The sequence below is a fragment of the Callospermophilus lateralis genome, chromosome 1 (assembly GCF_048772815.1).
Source record: "Callospermophilus lateralis isolate mCalLat2 chromosome 1, mCalLat2.hap1, whole genome shotgun sequence".
Classification (NCBI taxonomy): Eukaryota; Metazoa; Chordata; class Mammalia; order Rodentia; family Sciuridae; genus Callospermophilus; species Callospermophilus lateralis.
The window spans coordinates 139,119,192-139,131,967 of NC_135305.1; the positions used below are offsets into that span (position 1 = coordinate 139,119,192).

A 12,776-nucleotide genomic window follows, 5' to 3' on the forward strand; every position below is an offset into this window, starting at 1 on the left:
GATCTCTGAAAAGCATATGTTTGGTTCCAGATTGTGACCCACAGCTCCTTCATCATCTGTGTTGGGGTCCCCTCCGGATGTTCAATGAACATGGCATGGAGACCGCCCTGGCCTGCTGGGAGTGGCTACTGGCTGGCAAGAATGGAGTGGAAGTACCGGTAGGACCATGGGTCAGCTCTGAGGGAAGGTGGGATAAGAAATGGATGCTCCACTGGAGTCACCACTAGTCATCATGGAGACCAAGGAGCAAGCCCCTCAACATCTCAAGATTTGATCTCTCCAATGGATTGTGTTATCCATTGCTGACCATACAACTGTCATGGGAATAGAAAGAACAGTGTGTATTTTAAAGCATGGTGCTTATACAGCCAGTATTTTTCAAAAGCTCAGTAGAGGGAGCCATTTCTCTACTGAAATTGGAAGAACACCTGTTGACACTGGATCTGATTGGGAACAGTTGCATTTGTGACAAGGGTATTTATTTTGGCCTGCTACCTTTTGGGATCAGCCACCTTTCCCTGAATCTGTATTTCTGGAGTTCCTCTTGTATGGAGCCTACAAGCAAGGTTATACAGGTTAAATATTTCCTTATCCAAAATGCTTAGGACCAGAAGTATTTGAGAATTTGGAGTCTTTCAGAATCTCCAATATTTGCATGTACATAATGAAATATCGTGAATGGATCTCAAATCTAAACAAAATTAATTTATGCTTCTTATATTCCTTATGCATATAGCCAGAAGGAAATTTTACACAATATTTTTTTCCCTGTGCTTCTTAAGATCATCTTAGTGATCAAAAAGAATCCTTTGGTTTTCTTGTTCCCTGAAGGAAATTGGAGTATTTCCAAAGATGAAATTAGAATATTCTAGGCAGAGCTGGCATAGTGACCCAGCTACTGGGGAATCTGAGGCAGGAGTATCACAAGTTTGAGGCCATCCTGTGCACTTAGCAAGATCCTGTCTCAAAAAGGTCTGAGGAGGGCTAGGGCTGTAGCTCAGTGGCAGAGCACTTGCCTAGCATCTGTGAGGCATTGGGTTCTATTCTTAGCACCACATAAAAACTAAACAAATAAAGGCATGCTGTCCATCTAAAACTATAAAAAATAAATAAATAAAATAAAGGCATTCTGACCATCTACAACTACAAAAAATAAATTGTTTTAAAAGGGGACTGAGGATATAGCTCAGTGATAGAGTGCTTGCCTAGCATGTCTGAGGCCCAGGTTCAATTCCCAGCACTGTCCAAAAAAAAAAAAAAGAAGACGACGACTGTACTAGGCAGGTGATGGTGGCAATAATCATAATATTTCACATTTTTCTGGTATTTTATAACTGTATAGGACTTGTATCAATGGCACCATTCATATTTCTAAGGAGACATTTGGTCCAGTAGGCCTCTGGTAGTTCACCTTGTCAGGGAGGGATACCCACCTTGCTTCTCCAAAGAGGAAGATGACTGAGATGCTGGCCATGGACCCAGGTGCCTCTTTTTTGGTGAAGCTTAGGAGGGCACAAGTTCTCAGCCTGGCCACCTCTGCTGTCATGACAAGTATTCAGAACAGTCTCTGGAAGTCATACTTGTCATGCAGGGCTCTGACTCCAGAATAGTGTTACACAGGCTTCTTATGTGCATCCCGAGAATCATAACAAGGAAACCCATGTTCTAGTGAGCATCCAGTAAATGTTGACTGCTGCTGTCAGGATGGTTGTTGTCAACTGCTAGAAAGATATTCTACAAAGATGGTAATATTGCCATTATATCCATCCAATACACCCAACTTCTCCCCCATATCTTTTGTGTCTTGTTTTCATCTATTTTACTATAGCACTGTATGCCTTATAACATTGTTATTTTTGTTCTGATAGTCAAAACTCTTCTCATAAATTTATACTAGCATATTCCATTTCTCACTATCTTGAAGTCTTCCTATAGACTTAAATTTGCTATTGTGCTCTTCACTCCAAAGAATTTCCTTTGGTATTTCATGTTACACAGGTCTGCTGTAAATAACACTCTTTCATGTTTACCACCTTCATTTTTTATGCATCTGATATTCTAACTTTACAGTTTTTTGTTTTATTGCTTAGCATGGTAGGTTTTATTTTTGTTGTCTATTGATTTGCATTGTTTCTAGAGAGAAGTCAGCATTCTTATTCTTTCTCTTTGTATTTTTCTTGGCTTCTGTTAAGATGTTTATCTTTAATTTTTAGTACATTTTTCTTCTTTTTTGGTACTAAGGATTGATCCACGGGGCATTTTACCAGTGAGCTGTATCCCCAGTTCTTATTTTTAATTATTATTTATTTGGGGACAGGATCTTGCTAAGTTGCTGAGGGTCTTGCTAAATTGCTGAGGCTGGCCTCAAACATGCAGTTCTGCTATTTCAGCCTCCACTATCATTGGTATTATAGGTATGCAACAGCATGCCCAGTTAATTTTTAGTACTTTGACTATGATGTGCCTAGGTGTGGTTTTCTGTGTATTTATCCTATTAGAATTTATCAAGCTTCTTAAATTAGAGATGTAGGTTTTTCGTCAAACTTAAAAAATTTTAGACCATTATTTTTTTCTTTTACCCCATTATTTTATTTGGAATTCTATGTTTAAACATGTAGGTGACTTGATGTTATCCCATAGGTCATCAGGGTTCTCTTGAGTCTTCCTCTTTTTCCCTCACTCTCTGTTGTAGGCTCACTCGCTCTCTTGCTCTCACTCTCACTCTCTTGTTCTGTTTTCATTTTGATTACTTTATTTTTTTCAGTGCTGGTGATAGAATCCAGGCAAATACTCTGCCAGTGAGCTATACTCCTAACCCTGTTTTGGTACCTTTTGTTTATTTGTTTTTTCCTGTGAGAGGATCCCACTGTTTCCCAAGCTAACCTTGAACTCCTGCTGCATTGATTAATAGAGCCTTCCAGGTACTATTTTTTTTTTTTAACTCAAGTTCACTAAGCCACATCCCAAAACCTTTTTTTGTATTAGACATAAAAGTATTTAGAGACTGACCATGTCTCATTTAGGGCCTTGCTAAATTGCTGAAGCTGCCTTTGAACTTGTGATCTTCCTGCCTCAGCCTCCCGAGCTGCTGGGTTTGTAGGAGTATGCCACCATACCTGGCTCATTTTGGTTACTTTTTATTGTCCAATTCATTGATCCTTTCTTCTGCTTTATTCATTGTAAAACTGTCATGTATTTTTTATTTAAGACATAGTTCTCAGATCTGGGATTTTTTTTTTTTTTCAATGCTTGTGATTATACCCAGGGGCATTCTACCAGCTACATCCCTAGTCCTTTTTATTTTTTAGATAAGGTCTCACTAATTTGCTGAGACTGGCCTTGAGCTTTGATCATCATGCCTCAGTCTCCCAAATTCCTGGGATTACAGTTGTGTGCAACCCATGTCTAGCTTCTTTGATTCTTTTTAACAGTTTGTATTTCCTGCCAATATTCTAAATATCTTCACCCATTCTTTCTATAATTTCTTATAAATCATTGAACATATTTACAGTAGTTATTTTAAACTACTTATTTTTTCTTCACTGTTTCAACATTTTTAATTGCATATTGGATATTGTTTGCAGTTATCTCTTGGTATCCATGGGGAAATGGTTCTAGTATCCCTGCCTACAAATACCAAAATCATCAAATGTTCAAGTCCTTTATATAATATTGAGTAGCATATACATATGATCTATGCACATCTTCTCTCTTCTTTAAATCATCTCTAGGTTACTTTTATGCCTAATATAATTTAAATGCTATGTAAATAGTTATTATTCTGTATTTTTAGAGGACAATGATAAGAAAAAAAAAGACTGATTTTATTCAGTACAGACACAAATTTTGTCCAAATATTTAAAAATCTATAATTAGTTGAATCCACAGATTTAAAGCCCATGGATAAAAGGGCCAACTGTATATAGAAAAACTGGCAATTGGGGCTGGGGTTGTAGCTCCTTGGTAGAGTACTTGCCTCGCACATGTGAGGCACTGGGTTCAATCCTCAGCATCACATAAAAATAAATAAAGGTATTCTATCCATTTATAATTTTAAAAAATTAAAAAGAAAGAAAAACTGGCAATAGTGGAATATTGCTATTTTATTTTTCCAGAGAGTAAGGGGTCTTTCTTATGTGATGACTGTCCTTTCTCCCAGGGATGAGTCCTAAAAGGAGGGGAGGGGGTTCTTTCTGCTCCTCTCAATTTTTCCTTCTCTCCCATTTCTAGCCAAGTTGGGAAAGGGATCATAGAAGGATTTTTAGTACATTTTTGGGACATCTTACCCACACCCAGCCCTGTGTGGGCTGTTCCAGATCTCAGCCCCGTTCTCTGTCAACAGACAGTTTGTGTTTAAGACCATCAAACCTCCTGGTTCAATAGAAATTCCCTCAGAGACTCTCAGAGCTACTGGAGGTGTTTTTGGTTAACATTGATCTAGTAGCTAAAGGTGTTTAGTTGATGGGGCCAAGGACATTTAAGCTATAAAAGGTAGGACAGTCTGCTCAGGGGAGCTTGCCCACCTGAAGCCTATCAGCTCCACCAATGGCTGCTCCTTCTGAAACCAGTAGGGCTGCACTCTTAGGGGAACTCCCACTCTTCAGGAGAGACAAGAGATTGCCCTCTTCTTATGTTTTCTTCTGGAAGCCCTTGTTTTAACACAAATTGTGACTCTAAAGACAGCACTGCTGTTTAGAATTCCTTTCCACATGCTGCGTTATGCATCCTCAAACTTCAAGCTGGCATTATAACTATTACCATTTCACAGAACTGGGTAGAGGCTTCTAACCACTGTAGTTGGCATTTACATTGTGCCTGGGCTCTGGCTACCCTTGTACTTCTGACATCCCAGTCAGTCTGCAGATCAGATGGGTAGTTTGGAGGAGCCCCTGGAAATCCCTGGTGATAGGGAGAAATATCATAGACCTCACCTAGCAAGACCTGAGCTGTAGAGGGACCAATTAGCCCAGAGAAAGCTACTCATCATCCCTTTTAGATCTTTGGGTACTGCACCCATTATTGCATATGTTAGTTGTTTTTTGTTGCTGTGACCAAAATACCCAACATGAACAGCTTAGAGGTTTCAGAGGTTTGGTCCAGATAAGACAGAACATCATGGTGGAAGGAAGCTGCTCAGCTCATGGCAGTCAGAAAATTGATAGAACAGGAAGAACCAGGGATAAAATATGTAAATCATCATCAAGGGCTTGCGCACTATGACCTACTCCCTCTGGCCACACCCTACCCTATAGTTACCACCTAGTATAGTAGTCTTTTCAAATAATTAATCTATTAATCCATTAATAATCCATAAATTTGAAAAGATCTAAATATACCTGCATTGACACATGAGCTCTTTGGGGGGACACTTTATCCAAACCATACCAGGGGACCTAACTTCTTCCCCGGGGCTTCTGGCCTTTGTAAATTGTGTAAACTCCTTTATCCCTTTGAAGCAAGGAAGTCTTCTGAGCTCAGTCAGGAACTCAGCACAGGCATGTCCCAGGACTTTTCTTACCTGTCAAGCAGTTATACCAGCACCATCATCTATCCTGGTCATGATACCCCCACATACTAGGTGCATTCTTTTTTTAAAAATATTTTTTAGTTATACATGGACATAATATCTTTATTTTGTTTATTTATTTTTATGTGATACTGAGGATCGAACCCAGTGCCTCACATGTGTAAGGCAAGCAGTCTGCTACTGAGCCACAACCCCAGCCCTCTAGGTGCATTCTTCTGGCCACCTGCCCCCAAACTCCATGTGGTTAACTAATCAGCACCTCCAGCTTCACATGTTCAAATTCAGTTCCAGTCTCCACCTACCCTGGTCACCCATCCCCCCATCACTGTAAATGTCCACATCATCCTTCCCTCTGTTCAGACAAAACTCTGTAGAGTCATCTTCAGTTCCCTGTTTTGGGACTTATCCAAAATAACCCTCTGCAAATTGTGTAAGCTTTATCTTTTCCTCTTTAAATAGATCTAGAATCTGGCTGCTTCCCAGTATCCCAGCTGCTCCTCCCACCCTAGGCTCATTTATCTCTCCCCTGGACCTCAGAGGTGGCCCCTTGCCTCCTGCTCAACCTGCCCACCTTCCACATGTAGTCAGTAAAACCTGAGTCAGATCAGTTCTCTCCTCTGCCCCAGACTTGTCAGCACTCACTGCTCATTCAGAGTGGAAGGCAGACTTATTTCTGATCTGCAAGCCCCCCTTGCCACCTTGCCTTTGCCACCCTCTGTCTCCCTTGCTGTGCTATAAACATGCTTGGTTCCTATTGTCCCTACCCTCCTAGGTTTGCTTCCCTCTGCCACGTGACCAGCACTGGCTTCATGAAAGAAGGTTCGATTTGTGCGTAAATGCTAGGGAGTTTTAAATTAAAGAGACAAGACTCTTATTACCTTTAATACCAGCTCCAGGACGGCTTCTTCTAGCTCCCTCCTCCAGCCACCTAATGCCGTAGCGTGGTTTACAGAAGAGACTAGTGAGAGAGAGAGAGAGAACACTCCAGGGAGTGGGCTTTTATTGGGGAACAAAGTTCCAGGGAAAATCCCATCCAATGAAGGTTAAGGGGGGCAGCATCCCAAGGTCAGGGGCAACGATTGGGTCTTCGGGGCAGTGGCCAGGCAGCCTCTACACGGACAAGCCCTCGGACCTGGAGAAGGGTGGGGAAAAGCTCTGACACAGCTGTGTCTAAGCACCTCTCACCCAGCCAGGGAGGTAACTCAAATCACGTTCGAGGATGGCCTCCCACACTCCCCTTGAGCTTCATCACCTGTTTCCTCTTCTCAGCCAGTCAGACACCTCATTCCTGGTTACCTCAAGGGTTTATCTCAGATGTCCTCTTCCTACCAGGGCTTTCCTGGCCATCCTATCTAAAACATACTCATACAAACTCTCAAGTCACACAGCTGTTTTTTTTTCTTTATTGTTTATCAATATCCTTTGTTGCTTACTTTTTGTGTGTGGCCCCCATCATAAACTTTGTGGATATGTTGTCTTTTTTCATGACTTTGACTCTATTCCCAGAGCCTGGGAAACCCTGACACAGAGACAGCTGTCAGGACGTGGCAGTAGGAAAAAAATGGGAGCATCATCTCTGCTTGGATCCTTGGCCTTCTCAGTTCTTTTCCCCATGCACACGCAGGACCCACAGTCACACACACACCTTTTTGCTCCCTCATCCTCTACATAAGACATGTGGCTACAAGAAGCAGAAGCCAGACTCAGAAACTACAGACAGCTATTCGGTAGCCTGGGATCCTGTCTGTAACAATGCTACCTGTAGTGTGGGTGACCTTCATCTTCTTCCTGATGTCTTCCAGATGGTTTCTTTGCTTTCAGGCAGGGGGAGGGTGGCATGTGACAAGATACCATCTTACAAAACGTGCTCTGGCTTTCCTAGGGCCTTTCCTAGGTCTCTTACCTTACTCGTTGGTGCTAATAAGAACCTAAAAAACAGTCCAACTAGCAGGGAGCCTGGGTGCAAGTGCTTCTGACCAGCCACTTGAAAACCCTGAGCCATCACCTTGAGGAAAGAGAGAGGGTAGGATGCTGGAGAGGAATCTATGGTATCTATCCTACTTACCAGGCCTTGTCACCACCAAGGACGTCTCAAGCCCTTGAAGAAACTGACTAATGTTATTGGGCCAACACAGGAATGGAAATTCTTGCTGATACAGGCACCAGCTATTCCTTCCTGGTCTTTCCTATGAAAAACTCACAAATTGTGAGCATTTTCCAAGTGTGAGCTGGCACCTCCTTACTCTGTCTAGTACCTACATGTCTTCTAGGCCACCACTCTGCTCCATATGGCCCCTTCTCATGCCTTCACATAGAAGGGGACCTAGTTGAGTGTGGCCAGACAGTGGGAGCAACTCAGCCCATAGCAGTTGCAGTCTCCCCTTGGCTCCCTGGTTCATTCTGGGTCTGGCTAGCAGGATACAAGCATTGTACAGAGCCCATGAGAACTGTAAAAAGGAACTGATTCTAAAGCCAGAATTCCCTTGCTAGTTCAGAGACCCTAAGTCACCTCATTTCCTCAACCATAGGCAGTTTTCAGGATTGTTAGGAAGGTTCACCAGAATGGAGCCTGTTGACCCACGTGGCATCAGGCATTCCAGGTATCCTGCCATCTTGCACTCTGTCCCACTTAACACCATGAACTGGGACAAACAAAACCTAGCCTGGAAAAAAGGCTGGAAGGACACTCATCAAACACTAATATGGCTAGGTACTGTAGTGTGGTAAATAACTGTAGTCCCAGAAACTTGGGAGGCTGAGGCAAGGGGGCCCCATCTCAAATTCCAGTCCATTTGGGGCAAATTAGTGAGACACTGACTCAAGGGGAAAAAAAAAAAGAGAGAGAGAGAGAGCTAAGAATGTAGCTTAGCAATAAGACCCACTAATATGGATGAGCCCTGGGAAGTGGGGTTATAGATTATCTTAATTTTTTTCTTTATACTTTCCTTGATTTCTAGATTTTTTTCAGTGAGCATATATTCCTTTTATAATTTAAAAATGAAACAGTATCCCCCTTCTACGCTGAAGAGCTAATGTTGTTTTATATTTGCAGTTTATGCGGGAGATGGCAGGGGCCTGGCACATGACGGTGGAGCAGAAGTTCGGCCTGTTTTCTGCTGAGACAAAGGAGGCAGATCCCCTCGCAGCATCAGAAGCGAGTCAGCCTAGACCTTGTCCCCCTGAAGTGACTCCCCACTACATCTGGATTGATGTATGTGCCTGTCCCCACTTCTCCCCCCTCAAAAACTCTGTTGTGCTCTTCCCCCTTGACTTTGGGGGCCAGGGCCTTATCTGGGGCCAGGCAAATCAGTTTGGAGGAGAGGGCCAGACCTAAGAGAGAGTTTAACTATTTCAGACCTCTCTCCCAACCCCTCCTGCTATTACGTCAGATCAGAGCCCTTCAGCTAACTTCACTGGCTCTGATATAAGCTGACCAAGCCCTGTCACTGCACCATGTTTTTTTTTTTCTTGCCTAGTTCCTGGTACAGCGGTTTGAGATTGCCAAGTACTGCAGCTCTGACCAAGTGGAGATCTTCTCCAGCCTGCTGCAGCGCTCCATGTCTCTGAATATTGGTGGTGCCAAAGGGAGTATGAACCGGCATGTGGCTGCCATTGGACCCCGTTTCAAGTGAGGGCTCTCCTCCTCTGGAGGGTACTGACATGTCCTGTGACTGGCATGTGGGCATATGTGGAGTAGTATATGTCATGTGTTGTCTCAGGTGCAGTGTGCTGTGTTTGTCATAGTGCTTCTATACAATACGAAACAAATTTTACTGAGTTGCCATAGTATGATCAGGAAGAGCTGATCATGCACATCCTTCCTGATTGCACTGAGGCAATAACTTTCTACCTGGTGAAAACATCCCCTGCCCCCAGCTCCTCTACTTGTGCCCTTCTCCCTAGAATCTGGCCTCTGCCATCCTCTGTGCAGGGCCTGTGGTTGGTGTGGTATTTGCTCTATCCCAGCCACAATAGAGGCCCTCACTGCTGCAGCCTTCTCTGACTGCCCTTCCCCTGAGCTCTAGACCCATGTCCCTACAGCCCACCGGCTACTCAGTGGGACTGTGCTTCTCAAACAAGCTGAAGGAAAGGACCAGTTCTCTCTTTTTTTTTTTTCTTTTTTTAGTTGTAGTTGGACATAATACTTTTATTTATTTTTATGTGGTGCTGAGGATTGAACCCAGGACCTTGTACGTGCTAGGTGAATGCACTACTGCTGAGCCACAACCCCAGCCCAAGTTCTCTTTTTTATTAACATATAATCTGTTAAGGATTAGTACTTTTATAAAATGTAACAGGAATGATATACTAGGAAACAATTTGCATTCCATCCCAATTGCCATAGAGATGATCAGTCACTCCTTTTCAGTATCTGCCTGCACCAATATGCCATGAGCAGCTTTGTAAATACAGAGAAATCGCCTTGCTCAGTGTGCTCTCCACCTGTCTTCCCTTTCTGTTCTGGATGGCTCTCTGTCCTCTAACCCTCCTATGTAGCCAGATGCAAATACTTTTGGTTCCCCCTGTAATATGTCTGGCTTCTTCCTTCCTTTGCTATCCACAGCCTCACTTCTCCCTCACCACTCTGACTTGGACCAACCAGCTGTCTGCATTCCCCACCACAGGTCCTCCATCCCCTTTATGGGATGACCCTCTGTGGGATGGGCTTGGTGTGTGTTATGCTCCTCTTACTCAGCCTGACTACCCATGTTGCCTCCCAGTATCCCCAGTCTTGGCTCCTACAGCTACTTGCCCTGGAGCCTGATAACCTTGCTATATGAGAAACTATTCCTCCTTAGGGCCCATCACACTCCAAGGTCTTCCAAACTTTTCAACAGCTGGGGTCTACCCCTCTACAAGATCCATATTAGAACTGTATTTTTCTTTTGTGGGATTTCCCTGGCTTTTTATTCTATAGAAATTTTTGTCTCACCCATCAAGGGGGCTCATAATCTCTCCCAGCACAGGATTATAAAATCCCTGCAGGAAGGAATAGTGCCTCCCCTTCCTATGTCTCACATCACCTTGCTAAGGGCCTAGTCTAGAAGAAGCCAGCTACATGGAAAATTATTCTTTCTGTCTCTCTCTTTCTCATAAATATTCTTACTTTATTGCACTTTCAGATGACTGTACCTCAGGAGTTTAGCCTACAAATAGTTTGTGAGACTGAAATATCTGGCCTAGGCAGAATAACACACATTGTTCACTTTTCTCCCAACAAAAATGAAAGTTTTTTTTTTTTTTTTATTAGCTACACATGACATTACAATGATCTTGGCAATTCATACATTTGAATCAATTGGGATAATTGATAATTTCTCATTTTTCTAACTGTACAGATTGCAGAATCACACTGGTCATAGAGTCACCTATATACATACAGCAATCATTTTTTCTGGGCTGAGGGTGTAGGTCAGTGGTAGAGCACTTGCCTTAGCATAAGTGAGGCCCTGGACTTGATTCCAAAAATGACCAAAAAAAAAGTCTTTGGGGTAAAAGTAATCTGTGACTGATATTTACCTGGCTGATGCTCCAGTCCAAGCTCTACTGGCCAGAAATGTGCCCTGAGCTCTAGGGCTGCATGATTTACTCAGGAGAATGGCCAGCACCACCCTGAGACATGGCCCTAAACCACGGTTCCACTCTGACTTAGGCCTGGGGTTCTCTCTCAGATTGCTGACTTTGGGGCTGTCCCTCCTGCATGCCGACGTGGTTCCAAATGCAACCATCCGCAATGTGCTTCGTGAAAAGATCTACTCAACTGCCTTTGACTATTTCAGGTATAGAACAGATCCCACCCTACACATACCCTCTTATCCCAAACCCTAGGAGTTCACTCACAAAGGGTCAGTTTGCCTGTTCATACTTACTGACCTTATAATTCATCAACCCATGGACTGCTGGATTTTATTATCATCAGTCCTATGCCTTATATCTGCATGTGCATGTGTGTACTAAGAGGTAGCCTCCCAACAAGATGCATACAAATTTTCTTAGTTCAATTGATTTAAGAGATTAAGTTCCACAGGGCACAGTGATGTGCTCCTGTAGTTCCAGTACCTAGGAGGCTGAAGTGGAAGGATCACTGGAGCACAGGAGTTCAAGACCAGCCTGGACAATAATTGCAATACCCTATCTCAAGAAACAAATAACAGAGAAGAGAAGGAACAGATTACGTGCATGTCATTCACCTTTCCTAGTGATGTAATTGGTTATTGCATGAAAAACTGCAAATACCTACTACTTGTGCCTTTGCAAATGTAGACTTTGTTGTTGTATACGGACAGCTCAGTTGTCATGACCTGGCTTAAGCATATCACTCAGCTAAAAGCTTTAGACATTGCAGAGGGTAGTGATGGAGGTAGGCAGGAGAGGGCTCTTAAAACCAACACACCTTACTGTGAAAACCACTGAGATCATCACTGATAATGACTAACTCCAGGCTAACCTCTTAACATTAAGGAACCATTGTGTTCTGTCACCTCTCACTGTGTTACGTGACTGGCCTCTAGGCCTTGACTCCATAAACTCAACTCTTATCCTCTTGTGGTTGTTTGAAGTTGTCCTCCAAAGTTCCCTACTCAAGGAGAGAAGAGGCTGCGTGAAGACATAAGCATAATGATTAAATTTTGGACTGCCATGTTCTCAGATAAGAAGTACCTGACCGCCAGCCAGCTCGTTCCCCCAGGTAAGTACTACCTTCAGCAGTGCATCTGCTGGGGGTGGGGGGACAAGGGGACAGGGATATGCCATGTACAGCCCTGAATGAGCCAACCAGGATAGCAGTTAAGCCCAGACATGCTGTATGTTGTTGGAGGTCCACAGCTTGCCTGGCTGCTACTACTTGTCCTCCAGCCCAAGCTAAGGCACATGACAAGCACAGGGGGCCTATGAGTAGAAACCTGTCACCATCACTTTTCCCTGTACCAGTTCCGTTCTCAGGTGCCCTACAGGTTGGCATTGGCCAGTGTGCTCAGATGAATACAGCATGATCTAGTAGGAGCCTATCAAATGGGGGTAATTTCAGTAGAGGGAACCATGGGACCAGCCCTTCAGGACAGGCATTTGGCCTAGCCAAAGTAGTTGGAGAAGTCAGAGATGGTTTTCTGCAAGCAGTGACATCAGAGCTAAGTCTGAAAGGACACATAGGAGTTAGCCAAGGTGGATGGGACAAAGAATTTTCTGGGGCCCAAGAACAAACTGCTCCAGGAGAAACACTAAAGCTTTTACTAGCAGCAAAACTCCAAAA

The 12,776-nt window shown here is 43.4% G+C and overlaps 1 protein-coding gene across 2 annotated transcripts in view; it reads left to right on the top strand.

Moving 5' to 3' along the window:
* Nucleotides 1–12,776, top strand: part of Pi4ka (phosphatidylinositol 4-kinase alpha) — a 135,744-nt gene that overhangs the window by 103,202 nt on the left and 19,766 nt on the right. For both annotated transcript variants that reach the window (XM_076862900.1, XM_076862964.1), the window contains 5 exons: nt 31–158; nt 8,580–8,738; nt 9,004–9,155; nt 11,200–11,307; nt 12,088–12,215. In XM_076862900.1, coding sequence (XP_076719015.1) covers nt 31–158; nt 8,580–8,738; nt 9,004–9,155; nt 11,200–11,307; nt 12,088–12,215 — 675 coding nt within the window. The remainder of the gene's footprint in view (nt 1–30; nt 159–8,579; nt 8,739–9,003; nt 9,156–11,199; nt 11,308–12,087; nt 12,216–12,776) is intronic.